We start from the raw sequence: 13,788 nt of genomic DNA, 5'->3' as shown, positions 1-13,788 counted from the left end.
CAGGGCTTGGAAGTGAACAGGGAGTGCTCTAAGTATGTAAGTAAGGGTCCATGATGAAATAATGTCATACTAATACTAAATATGGTCTGATACTGAGAATAAACAAGAAAGGACTCACTAGGGAACTGGTTGGATGATGGATGGATGCTCTGGGATGCTGCGTGACAAAGTGCAACCAAGCGTGGGAAGAGCGTGCTAAGCGTGTGCGCGGGAATGCGTCGCATAATGTGGGAAAGTGTCGCGCCTCTGGCGCATTTCGTGGGAAAGTCATGGGTAGTGAGTTGCACACTATACCAATCGTTGTGAGTCGTAATATGGGCAATATACGCCTAGAGAGTTCTCATTCCCTACACCAGATGATGAAGCACTCAATTTCAACCCAGAGGCATAGCCACACCTCCATGCACAACACCTGCCCCTATACCCACATACCCACATCAGACCTTAGCCTATATCTGCATAAAAACCAGAAGAACACAAAACATACCATCCTCATATGATAGCCTCAGTTTTACCCCGGGTTTCGTCTGGTGCCTCAGTTTCATTTCCCTTCTTTCCCGCCCAATTCCGATCGCTCAGTAACTTACATATGATACACACTACCTGCGCATAGACTCTAATCATGCACAGACATTGCCAAAGGACTAGATTAAATGCGCACTTGATGATTACTGTACAAGTTCTCTTCGAATGCATAGGCAGCGCACCACACACATTGATATGTACCAAGGATTCAACTGCACCACTGCACAGAAGGGATAGAGGATGAAAGCGCAACAAGGAAGATAAGCTGGGCAGAAACCCGCAAGTGACATGTATCTTTCCACTTCTTCCACAGCACACATGCATGCTCATTTTACCTTACTTATCTCTTAGGCACCCAGTGGAGTAGGACCAGAACATAGGACATGGACATGGGATATGGATACTGGACACTTAGGACTCAAGACGCACACCCAAGGATTCCAACCGGTCAAAACACTTCCATTTGGCGCTATCCAAGGGTATTCTAATGTACATGTGCATTGATTCAAGTCAAAAGAAAAGGAAACTATCTACAGGAACTGCCTTCTCTTCTTGTAGTGAATCACGATAACATCCAACTCATTCATCACCTCCAGCATCATCCCATGCATAGTGGAAACCCTAGCATAGAGGGCACACACCTGACCCTCCATAAGCAAGTCTTCATCACTTGCATTTGCATTGACAAGCAGGTCGAAGTCTTCCAGATCTTCACCCTCAGGCAGCTTGCACTTCTCAATGTGCACAGGAGAATCAGGTTCCTCATCCTTAGAGACTGTAATGGGGGGTTTGGGCGATGAAACTGGGCAGTGCATAAGGTCGTGGATATCCTTAGAAGAACCGGCAGTAGGGCCGGAACCAGAAGTTGAAGGTGCCTTGCCTGTGGCCTTGAGGCTAGGCTTGGCCACAGCCTGGAGCTGGGCTTGACACACTAAGAAAAGAAAGGTTAGATAGAGAAGAAAGACCTAAGGGAAAAACTTACCGCCATGCTGATGTGTAGCATGCTTGCAGCCGTGCTTGGCTACCCAGCAGGTGAAGCACCCCATACCGGGCATACCTTGGCAAGGGATATTGTGCTTAAGGCACCAGTTGCACTTGTCCTTATGCAAGACATGGGCCTTGGGAACGCTCATACATCCTACCATCTAGCAAGTGAGTTCAGCAAAAATGACTGAAAGAGAAGACAGAGGATACTCATGTATTTTGCCTTACTAAGGACAGGCTCTACAGCCTTAAAGTCCTTATGAATCCCAGCGTGTGCAGGGCACTTGGGAATCTCTGGTCCCTCTTCCTCCTCATCAGCCTCTCCCACAGCATCTTCACTGGCCTCTTCCTGACCATCATCCATCGCAAAGTCTTCTCCAGCGGCCTCCTTCTCCTTTCCCTTGCCTTTTTTCTTCAACTGCTTCTCCTCTTCTAAACGTGTGCATTCCTTGGCCTGGCATTCAGCCTCAATCTTGAAAGTGTGTATTTGCTCATGGAAGTGAACATGCGCCTCTTCAGCCTTACGACCCTTTGCACTCTCCTCAGGAGCAAGGGCAAGGCTCAAATTATGGGTCTTGCCATCCATCAAGCACCTTTCTAAGTCAGCATGAAAGACCATTAGAAAGGGCAGTAAGTGCGCAAAGGTACAAAAAGCACTCACCAATAGCTTGACCCAATCATGGCACCACTCTTCCTTGCGAGCCATCAGATCAGGTCAATCTTCAGGCATAAGGTCGGCCAAGTTGACCATGTGGGTGTGTAACTCAGCAAACGCACGCTGGATTCTGTTGGCAGCAGGGTCAACAACATTGGAAAAGTCGAAAGTAAAGGTAGACATGTTATCAATGGTAGAGATGAGAGATAGGAAAAGAAGTAAGAGGAACTTATAGGGAAGCATGATTGTGTCCACACTTCTTCCATTGTCCGCACGAAAATCACCAAACTCCACACTCCACATCTCTATTCAATCTGGAACCAGTCCATGAACTCTACCATACCTGGAATTCCACAGTCACGTGCCCTCATAGATGCAAAAATTCTGCCAAGTCCAAGTCCCAATGTGTGACTGACTGGGGACAGTCAGTATTTGAGTCTCCCACAGATGTGACAATCATACCAGCACTAGGCACATATGATCAATAGCACAGTTTTTCTCACCTTCAGAAAAAGGAGATAAAGCGCAGATCATTAAATCCATATATATTGACCCATCCGCTCTTACTCCAGTCCAGTCCTAGGAATCTGCCCTCCCATGTCCTATCCATGTCCACCTATCTCCACTGGTGTGTTATTTTCCCAAATGTCATTGCTAAACAAGCTGCAGGTCTTATTACACAACTACTCACGTTCCACAGCACATGATGTTTTATTACCTATAGACTCATTGCGCACTTGCTAACTATGCTACAATTCTCGCCTATGCATTCCGGACATTCACGCACTATGATATAAATGACTGCAGTACATACAATGGGGTAGTTTTTTTTCCCCCTGGAATCAGTTCTATAGGAGAGTTGTTCTCACATTATTTTTGTAGACCTTGCGCTATCCATCTATTTTGTTCCTTCCTGACAATCCTGCACAATTCAACTGTTCTGAAGTCCATACCACTAGGATCTTACCCTTAAAAGCTCTGCAAGAAGACTCAACCCGTGACTGGTAGTTTAATGCTGTTCTTCACTCGTGCTATATCCCTTGCAACCAGCCACTCCATAGAGTGCAGTTGATTTTTGCCTGCACTCCTGGTTGATTCCTTGGTATAGGAATTCAGAGGTATACCTATGGCCAGCGTTCAAGTTTCTTAGGCCAATATAGATTATAACTCCTTTGCTCACTTACTTCCCTTGCACATAATTGAAGGAAGTGCTTCAATAGCAGTCCTCTCGGGCCGATCAATTAAACTTGCACCTCTTAGGGTAAGAAGTGCTAGTTGCTAACCGCCTAGTACCATTTTCTTCTTCACACCGCAAACTTTGAGAATGTCTCAGTAGATAATCCAACTTATCCATGGCCGTCAAAAGCAGTAAGTTTCTCATCCTGTCAGAAAACCAATGCTTACCTTTCATCAAGCATTTTATAACATTGCTTCTTTTCAGCTCTCCATGCATCCCATTTTCTGACTCCCAGAAGAGAGCTGTGCTCAACTGGGCCAAAGAGCTCAGCGCCGCCAATGTCCTGTCACTCAGTGCAATGAAGAAGTGCCATAATTACCTGGATGAGCTTGTTGGCAATCCAACTCAGAAGATGACATCGCGTGCTGGTGATGTATTCTATATCAATAATGTCGTGGAAGCAATTGCAAAGGTACGTCTAGCATGTCTTTCATGTCTGTTCAACAATGATATTACACTCAGGATTATGCAAATCCACCTACACGTTTTGCAATGCATGATTATCCTGAGGATGGTGGCGAGGGGATGTCACAGGTCTTTAATGGCCAGAAAATGTTATTCAATCTTCTGTCACCACTGGCAGCACCCTTGGCACCACTTCAAAGAGGTTTCCACAGTCTGTTAGAATGGGTTTCATTGTAGGACAAAACCCATCTAACCCACCTCTCCTATGAGGTCCTCAACTAATTCCCTGAGAGGTCTCTTCAACCCTCTCATACATCTATGTTGTTTCATGAGTGCACCAGCTCTCCCTCCCACAGAGGCTTGATCACAGTTCAATGAGCCTCAGATCTTCAGTGGGGGTAGTTATGTTTTTTGTAGCTAATGTGTTACAATGTTATGTCTACAGCAATCTTGCTGTTCGATTTCTGTTTGCACCCTCAGCACTTCAGCTATCCATCCTTCACCTCTTCAGCCACTCATTGAGTCATCTAATACCTGCCCCACTTTCAGTTTACCATCCAAAGCCAAATTGAATGCGAGTTGCTGATCAACCATGGAGTTTCGACCACCAATCATCGCGCTGCCCTCCAGGTCCCTCAGAGTTTACAGCAGCAATTATTTTTCTACAAAGTCAAGTGGGGTCAGAAGCTGCTGCAATGGTGTCAAGGACAGGCTTTGGGTATGTTATCGCTATTTGGTAATGTCCTTGGAATACTGACATGCTTTGATAGATAACCAGGGCTTAGCGCCACCTGGACCACACTTTTACAGTCACCGAATTCCATACTCATCCCCCTACTCCCTATACCACCTACTCCCCATTATGCACATCCTACCCATTGACCCACCAGTCTCTTGTTTTTCTTTTGACCTTGAGTCCCCACCTTGAGTCCCCACCTTGAGTCCCCATGTCTGCCTCTCCTGCCACTCCCATAGCTTGTTCACTCATTGTGAGCTCCTCCACGAACGCTTCATCACCAGACACTTGGATGTTCAACTTTCACCTGGGGAATGGCGACCCTCCTTCTCTCGGAGTGGGAGATACCATTGTTGTCTACAGATGGTTGCCCAAAAATGTTGGCCAGTGGGATGTTCACAGCTATGCCTGCCTTCTCTGGCAGGATCTCTCACATTGCTGGATGGGGCTTGTCAACTGTGGATTTTGGAGTTGAACTCAACTCCATCTTGCCTACCCACCCCATGACCATCCAGTTGCCATGGTCACTGTCTCATCTTTCCTTTCTTCAATGGATCTGGGGATGGCTGTTGCCTTACCCCAGGTGTTCTACCCTTGCACAATATCCAAAACTCATCTTGACTTCACCCCGCATCCTCGGCTCATATGAGAGCCAGTTGTCAAGGACACTCAGCAGAGGAAGCTTGTCCTGGGCTCAGAGAAATGTTTAGTGTACATACCTCAAGTTGTGACTCAAAAATCTTATTCTGACATTGGTTGGACTCCAGTAGTCCACATGTCTAGCTGAGTGTCACGCAATTCCTTTTCCTATCAGTCTCCTTCATCGCTACATCATACAACCTGCTTGCTCATTTACACATTCCTCTTGCTCACTCATCTATTCTGCCATTGTTCCCGCCCCACATCCTTCGAGCACAGCCACACAATGCCATCTAGATCCAATGGTCGACAAGGCTCATGTGGCAGCAGCAGCATTACAACCTTTCACATGGAGTTCTCATGTCACATAGTTGTTTGAAGAGTTTAACCTTTCAGTACCTTGTATTACTTGATAGTTCTGACCCCCCTACTATGTATCAGTCAATCACACTCATTACTCATTCAATAAAATGGGAACATCACAGTAGTATGAGATTCAGAGCAGGAGTCAGTAAAGGAAGATCAACTTGGTGCAAAACAGAGGCTTGTGTGGGTCTGAAGAAAAAAACAAATACCACTGGAATTGAACTGGGGAGCAGGGCATTGCAAAGACCACTGCATGATAACCATAACGCCATGAGTGCTTCCATATATTGCACATCATATGCTATAGAGTATCATAATGTTAACTATGCACCCTCTCAAGTCCCACAAGCTTCTGCAATCAATCACAATGTCTTATCATGGCCTTCTGCATCTTGCAATCAATGGCGATGGGTTTTATCTGCAATGGTCGTGATCCTCCTCTAACCCCCCGCACCTATACATCTTGATCATGGATTTCACCAAACTCAACCATTCCCTCCAACGCATTGCATTGTGGCACAATTTGCCAGTAGAGATGATGTTGGAAAGGTGGCTGAAGAGGCAGGGAGAAATGAATGATCCTAATGCATGGAGAGAGCTTGATGGCATACCATGTATTGTTGGTGGGCTAGCAGTGTTGCTTGGTAAGTGCTGTGGTTGACATCTGTAATAGAATTATAAAGTCAAAATGTTTGCAGGGAAACTTGAAGCGCCAGGGGGATTCTTTCCATGGAAAAGGCTACCTGCTGAACTAGCCCAACATGGCTATGTCCTCCAACACTATCCTGAAGATGTTCTGATGCCTGGGGAGAAATGTGCCACCCTTGCAAAGAGCAAGGGGATACATGACCTTATGCTTTGTGAGCACTGAATCTTTGCTGATGCCCTCAAGAGCAACCTACTCACCGTCAAATCCATCACTGGCAAAGACACCCATGCAAAGCTCATGGCCTCCCATAGGCCTGTCATCATCAGGGAAGCACCTGCACCTGATTCCAACAACAGCTGTGGTCGGTGTTGGTATGCTAACAGTCTTCTTGATAGGAAGGGTCTTCATCGCCTTAAATTCACAGACACCTCTTCTGACACCTCTTCCGACACCTCCCCTGAGCCATCTCCTGCACCAGTGTCTGATGTGCTGCATCCTCATCCTGGTCCTGCATCGCTGGCTTGTGGGTCTTGTACACCACATCCATGTCCTCATCCTTCTCCTTCTCCTGTGCCACATCCTTGTCCTGGTCCTGCATTGCTGGCTCATGGGTCTTGTACACCATGTCCACATCCTCGTTCTTCTCCTGCATCACTGCCTCATCCTGGTCTTGCTCCCATGGCTCTGTCTCCTGTACCATGTCCACAGAGACTAAAGCTATATGTTGAAGTGCTGCTTACCTGACTCTCCTGGCAGTTGGCATTCAATCCAGCACTGCTCCCACTTTCACTGGTAGGTAAACCCAACATCAATGAACTCATCCCGGATATATCCTGCCTTGGGCAGGCTTCACAATATTCTGATGGTGCCACCCATGAGGAAGACAAAGTGGAGGTCAATGAGTTGTTTGGGACCCAGGGAAGTAAAGTTGTGTGCTCTGTATAATAGTGTCATCTGCTTTTTTCCAATTGTTCCCCTCATTTAAGTTTTGATACGTACTCTGTGTGCCTCTCATACTGGATTGTTAGGAACTCACAATTGAATTGATTGAGCCTCTTGCAATGATGTCCTGACCCTCTTAACAAATGACGCAAACACATGAATTCTGAGTTTTCACCCTAACAAATGATGTCCTGAACTACTGGCTAACCAAAGTAGTGTGAAAATGAAAGAATGGACAGTGCAATGTAGTGTGAAAATGAATTAAAGGTCTACAACAAGGGTAGTGCAGGGTGAGCATTTGGAGAGGGTGGGTAGCTCTGGCTCAGGTGGTTGTCATGTGAGTCTTGGTATCTCCTCCAAGGTCCTTGCCTATCCAGATACCCCCTTGTCCTTCCCACATTGTCATGGTAGTGAGGGAGCCACTGATGTTCTTTGACTTCATGAGCATACATGTGATTGGGAATGGGGCTATAGCGACTGGGATATACTGGATGAGTATGATCATGCTCTCTGATGTGTGAATCATGGAAGTTCACAGGATGAAAGTTGTCTTGAGGATGACTACCTTGGTGATAGAAGGTGTCGCATGCATCACAGTCCCAAGGAGATGTATCACACACATATTCACAATGGTGATAGTGAATGGGGTCATGAGGATGGTGAAAGTTGCATGTGTCCAAAGGGTCACAAATATCGCGAGTGTCATACTCACATTCAGTAGGCTCATGGGACAGCTCATGGGACTCAAGCTGCAGTTGCTCTGGGAGATCGTGTGTGAGATGTACACAAGGTGCATGCTGGACAGGCTCAGGAGGGTTCTGCATGCTCTTGTTGGAGAGGCTTTGGGGAGGGTCGTGGCTATGTGGATCAGTAAGACGATCTGGGAGATTGCATGTGAGAGGTACATGAGGTGTGCACTGGACAGGCTCAGGAGGGTTCTGGGGAGGGTTGTGAGGGTCACAGCTACATGAATCAGTGAGATGAGGCTGATGGGGAGCTTCATGTGAAACTTCAGATGATGGTCCAGGCTGATGGATTTGTGGCTGCACTGGAGCATGATGACTGGCAGCACCATCTGAGTCCTGGTGATCCATTATGTTGTCTTGCAATGCATGAGGACCATCTGCAACCTTATTGGTGGGCTCCTCATTGATGTCATTGTCACTCTCTTCCAACTCATCACTATACATCATGCAATATGTATGGCTCTGAGTCCACATAGATCCTCATTTGACAGGGAGTGGTTTGACAGGACCATCTTGAAGTCTCTTGGCACATTGAACTGTTCCTGCAGGAGCAAGTGGCTTATCACTTGAAGATGATACAGTCAGTGGTGACAAGGGACCACCCTTTGTGGGAGATAAGTCGGGAGCTGCCAATGGCACAGTTGGTTGGACCTTCTCCTTGCCCTTCACCTTCACACATTTCTTCCCCACATTGAGCTCCACTTCATCCTCTGCAGATGGTGCTCACCTCTTTGATTCTCAAGGTAGCCTGCTAGCTGCCACCTTCCTCTTTTTCCTGTGAGCTGCATCTTCAAATTCTGTTTCAGGGATTATCTTGGGAGGCTCAGTGTTAGACTTGGAGGTCGGAAATTCGATTGTGGCAGCTGGCAAAGGCCAAGGAACCACTACAAATGGGTGTGTGGGAGGAGGTTTTGACAGTAGATGTTCAGCTGTATCAGCCTGCAATTCCTGTTGCTGAGAAGTCGAGGGCATTTTGTGGGTGTCTCCGGTCTTCTTGACTTTGGTGGTTGCAGCGCTGATCTTCATCTGAGAAGGCCCGTTATAATCTGTATGATGGTTGGCGAACATCTGTCTTGCACCAGAATGAAAGTAGTTGGAAGGAGGTGCTTCACCAGTGATTATGGGGAATTCTGATGCAATGAGTGCAGCTAAAATATTGAATTAATGAAAGTGTTGTTGCAGCACCAATGACTTTGAACATACCTCATGACGTTTTCAGTACCTTAGCCATATACATTGTTCCTGCCTTCAGAGCCTCTACAAGTATAAGGACTTCCTTCTGGGTCAGCCCTCTGATACCCTTGCTCTTTGAGTTGACATTGTGGTATTCCCCAGGTAAGAGACATTTGTGTGCTGGATATCCCTTAATGCAAAAGTTTTCGTTTGTGAGTGCACTGGGCATCATGATCCATGGGAAGTTTTTGAAAGATACAAACTTCCCATCCAGATTATCTAGTATAGCCATTTAGTCAAACACAGTATAAAGAATGTCCAAAAAAAAGACTGACCAACTTGTCAGCTGAGTTCCTGCTTGAGCCACTTGAGCAAATCCTCTCAACCCCTGCTAAGTTGATTCTCGGAGGTGTCATCCTTGAAGGATGACACAGCATCTACATCGCATATGTTGTCTTTGGCCTCCTTGAATGCATCCTCAACCACTGATAGTGATGTTTCATTGCTGTTAAAAGTGATTAACATGCGAAGTGAGTAGAGTGATGCTGACTGAGACCTACAATACAGTAAGCAACAAAACTATTGCAATGTTTGTATGAGATTGATTACTCTGGCTATATCATTACAGGGATGGCAGCTATGCAAATGTGGATGAGAGCAATATTGTAGCCCTACATCCAGGCTACAATAATTGTACTACACTGGAGACGTGAAAACATTTCCTTAAAAGGATATATGCAATTTACTACATGGTATGCATTGCAACAGTTTTGTTGCTGATATTTTTAAACATCAAAATCCTATCAATAGACATCAGTTATGTTATTTAGTATGTCTTATAATGTTATGTGACATGTAAAAGGGTCAATATGATATAAACAAAGCCAAATGGTGAACTTTCTCAACATTCATCATCATGAAAACCCTCTCTGCTGACAAAACCAACCAAATCCTTTTGTACCTTGATTTTAACCAATCTACAAGGGAGATCTCACATGCTACTAGTGTACACCATAGTACCATTATCAGAATTCACTCAGAACTTCATTCTGACCTTCAAAAGTCCTCTGGTGGTTGTCCTTCTGTCCTTTCCTCTCCCAATATTCAGCATGCTATTTGGGTAATCAGTACAGACAAGGCTAAAATGTCACTCAAGTCACAAGAGCACTTCAGGATATCAAGAACCAGCCTATGTCCTCTCAAACAACCCATCATTACTTGATGAAATCTGGTATGAAGCTTGTAGTGAAGCAAATACACCCTCTTGTCTCCTGCTAGCATGATACTCAGGCCCTCTCCTGTCCTTTTCCAAGCCTATTGCCTTTCATCTGGCCCCAAATAATTGATTTTGGTTTCATATGACCATATGGCTCTTTTCAAGTCATCTATTATCCAGTGCTGGTGACTGATAGCAAAGTATAGTCTTACTCTCTTATGACACTTGGATAGGAGAGGGTGTATTTGCTTCACTACAAGCTTCATACCAGATTTCATCAAGTAATGATGGGTTGTTTGAGAGGACATAGGCTGGTTCTTGATATCCTGAAGTGCTCTTGTGACTTGAGTGACATTTTAGCCTTGTCTGTACTGATTACCCAAATAGCATGCTGAATATTGGGAGAGGAAAGGACAGAAGGACAACCACCAGAGGACTTTTGAAGGTCAGAATGAAGTTCTGAGTGAATTCTGATAATGGTACTATGGTGTACACTAGTAGCATGTGAGATCTCCCTTGTAGATTGGTTAAAATCAAGGTACAAAAGGATTTGGTTGGTTTTGTCAGCAGAGAGGGTTTTCATGATGATGAATGTTGAGAAAGTTCACCATTTGGCTTTGTTTATATCATATTGACCCTTTTACATGTCACATAACATTATAAGACATACTAAATAACATAACTGATGTCTATTGATAGGATTTTGATGTTTAAAAATATCAGCAACAAAACTGTTGCAATGCATACCATGTAGTAAATTGCATATATCCTTTTAAGGAAATGTTTTCACGTCTCCAGTGTAGTACAATTATTGTAGCCTGGATGTAGGGCTACAATATTGCTCTCATCCACATTTGCATAGCTGCCATCCCTGTAATGATATAGCCAGAGTAATCAATCTCATACAAACATTGCAACAGTTTTGTTGCTTACTGTACATGAGCTTTCAGGTGTCCAATGATGGTATCGTTGTTGGCACAGCAGTGCATCTCAAAGAACTGATAGAATCATTTAATAAACATGAGTTCAAGTTTGTTGGCAGTGACTTACCCCTGCAGCAGCTGGTGTTGTATGTACATGACCTAGAGAGGCGTCCTGGTTGACTATGTTGCCACACAATACAATAGCTGACTCAAAACCAAATCTCATTGCAGCGGAATTGAGCTAAGGTCAATGTTAGCTAGCTCTCAATCCTCACAATGAGATGCCATACCAAGCTTGCCACTCATCTATAGAGCTTCTGGAAGGACTGAAGATGCTGATTGAGAGTTGAAGCAGCGCCTATGTGATGCACTTTGCTATATGCACTAAGAATATCCTGGTAGTCATTGGGGAATGCCTCCTTGAATTTTTCATAGCAGAGTCTTCACACAGCCATACCTGGATGATAAGTCAGACAACAACAGACTACATATCTATGTTTACTTACCTGGTGTGCCATGAACCTCTACATTTGCAATCTCTTTTCCTTTACCTTTATCATTCTCCAATCCTCCTGTGGTGAGCTGTGCAAGCTCTCGATCCTTGTACTCCTTGTGTTACGGCGAACTAGGATGGGCTCAACGACAGGTACTCGATAAGAGCACGCCTGAGGCTGGATCGTGTCCTTACAAATGTAAGGTTCTTAAGACAAGTCAGAGAGAGTGTCTCTGACTTGAATATCAGTTATCAGACGACTTAGGATTGGAGGTCCTAAGCGAAGGATAGTTCAGGTGAAGACCTAGTAGATTAAAGTGAAGAACTATCTAAGTACATGACCGAACTTTATAGAGCCTACTTTAGGGCAGGTACATATTCGTCATCAAGACGAGTCAGAGATAAGGAAGTGATGTCATCAAGACAAGTCAGAGATAAGGAGATGAGTCACCTAGCAACGGCAGCGGTGATCATGGTGTAATACAGATATAGGAAGAGTCGGTCTAATGATGGCACAGCATAGTGCGGTCATGACGTAATACACAGGTAAGATAGAGAAAAAGGGATAGGGGTAGACACAACTGTAACACCTTGAAGTAGTTTGCATATACATTCCAATAGTTGATGCTGTGAACCTCTTGTCCATGACTCTTCAGGTATGTGTTGATCACCTGATTGGTCAGCATCATGGTAGACTTAGATAAATCATTGAATGTGCGATCAATCAGCACAAACCCTTCTTTGAGCTTGTTGTTGGTCTCTGATGACCTCTGTCCGGTCAATGATTCCTGTGAACTAGACTTGCGATCAATGAGGTTTGTGTTCTCTTCTGGGAACCACTCTTGAGTGTGGGCATTGGAGGGGTAGTAGCTTAAGTCCAATTGTTGACTAGACACCCTGGTAAATGTGTTACCGCCTAGGGTGCCACGCAGAGCCATATTGTCGATATCCTTCAATGGTGTTGGAGGGATGAGATTGAGGGGAGGCAGAGGGGAGGCCCACTGTGTCTCATTCTGACCACTGGCTGCAGTCATTCCCATGACTGGGTCTGAGAGCAGCATAGAGGGAAATGAGTCATCTACCATAAAATTAAAGTTGTGTGTGGTATCATGACCTGGCCATGGAGGCTGTATGCTTAAACGAGCATAAAAAAGGTCATTGAGGTGTGCAGGGTGTTGTGAAGGAAGACCACCCAGAAAGGGTAAGGACTGGTGACTCAGTGGGAGTGATGCAGTATCACTGCTCACAGGACCAGCAGAAAAGGGAGAGGTCTGATGGCTGTTTGGAAGCAGAAGTGGGAGCGATGATGAGTTGCTGCTTGCACCACTGCCACCTGGCAAGGGAGAGGAGTGGTGACTATTCACATGTGGGAGTGTGAGCGAAGATGTATCACTACTTGCGGTGATACCATGACCATCAGTAAGAGAGGTCAGGGGGGAAGCAGACTGTGCAGGTTGAGGGGAAGGTACTGTATGTGCTTGGCAACAAATATTAGCCTCCCTTGCAATACTGACATTGCATGAGGTTGCCTTGATGTTAGTTCTAAGTCTTATTGGGGTGAGTTCAGGAAGAGGCGATAGATGTCAATGGCCACTGCCAAACTGCTTGTGAATAAAATCATCACCAGGTACCACAGAATACAAGTCCATGTAGCCGGGAGGGGGGGAGTATATTGTGGCACCAAATTGGTCTGCCATTTGTTGGGTCATATCTGTGGCTGGGTCAACAACATGATTTTTTTGAGTATTTAAGAATCACCTTTTTGTAGAAGAAGGATGTACAGTTAACACTGATATGAATGATGAGGACTTGTTTATTCACAAACAATCTATCAGAGCAATCCTGTCAGTATGATTCAGAGAGAAATTGAAGAACGTGATGACAGAGGACACTCACAAAGTCTAGAAGGATAGATTCTGAGAGGGGGGGAAAAGGGGGTATGGGCAGATGGTGATCCATCTAGGGAGACCCTTAAGAGAGGGAAGAGAATATTGTCACCAAGAGGTAGCAGGACACCAAAGGCAAGTAGAAAATGTACCAAGGCCCTATACTTATAGAAAATTTCATCCTCTGGCAAATTGGTGTGCCTCCAGACATGT

General features: G+C 45.1%; 4 protein-coding genes across 4 annotated transcripts; 1 reads left to right on the top strand and 3 right to left on the bottom strand.

Annotated features, from left to right (window-relative positions):
- Window positions 1–3,582: 3,582 nt before the first annotated feature.
- BJ212DRAFT_1212786 (uncharacterized protein) lies at window positions 3,583–3,816 on the top strand (the record flags this gene model as incomplete). Its single annotated transcript, XM_041329260.1, has 1 exon — window positions 3,583–3,816. A coding segment is annotated over one exon (234 nt), but the record flags the coding sequence as incomplete, so codon positions are not given.
- Window positions 3,817–6,614: 2,798 nt separating this feature from the next.
- Window positions 6,615–8,328, bottom strand: BJ212DRAFT_1483614 (uncharacterized protein; the record flags this gene model as incomplete). Its single annotated transcript, XM_041340646.1, has 2 exons — window positions 6,615–6,907; window positions 7,851–8,328. The coding sequence occupies 2 exons, from the start codon at window positions 8,326–8,328 to the stop codon at window positions 6,615–6,617; spliced, it is 771 nt and encodes a 256-aa protein (XP_041189967.1).
- Window positions 8,329–8,622: 294 nt separating this feature from the next.
- Window positions 8,623–9,286, bottom strand: BJ212DRAFT_1301907 (uncharacterized protein; the record flags this gene model as incomplete). The annotated part of the gene is made up of 2 exons (XM_041333194.1): window positions 8,623–8,910; window positions 9,107–9,286. 2 exons carry the CDS (start codon window positions 9,284–9,286, stop codon window positions 8,623–8,625), a joined length of 468 nt encoding a protein of 155 aa, XP_041189966.1.
- A 2,353-nt stretch (window positions 9,287–11,639) lies between these two features.
- On the bottom strand, window positions 11,640–13,398 carry BJ212DRAFT_1301906 (uncharacterized protein; the record flags this gene model as incomplete). The annotated part of the gene is made up of 5 exons (XM_041333193.1): window positions 11,640–11,653; window positions 11,703–11,778; window positions 12,301–12,737; window positions 12,937–13,045; window positions 13,321–13,398. The coding sequence occupies 5 exons, from the start codon at window positions 13,396–13,398 to the stop codon at window positions 11,640–11,642; spliced, it is 714 nt and encodes a 237-aa protein (XP_041189965.1).
- Between the last annotated feature and the right edge of the window lie 390 nt (window positions 13,399–13,788).

The sequence above is a fragment of the Suillus subaureus genome (genome assembly GCF_016647635.1).
Source record: "Suillus subaureus strain MN1 chromosome Unknown BJ212scaffold_29, whole genome shotgun sequence".
NCBI classification, from domain to species: domain Eukaryota; kingdom Fungi; phylum Basidiomycota; class Agaricomycetes; order Boletales; family Suillaceae; genus Suillus; species Suillus subaureus.
Note: the sequence above shows the minus strand (reverse complement) of the source record. Positions and strands in the feature narration are given on the sequence as shown.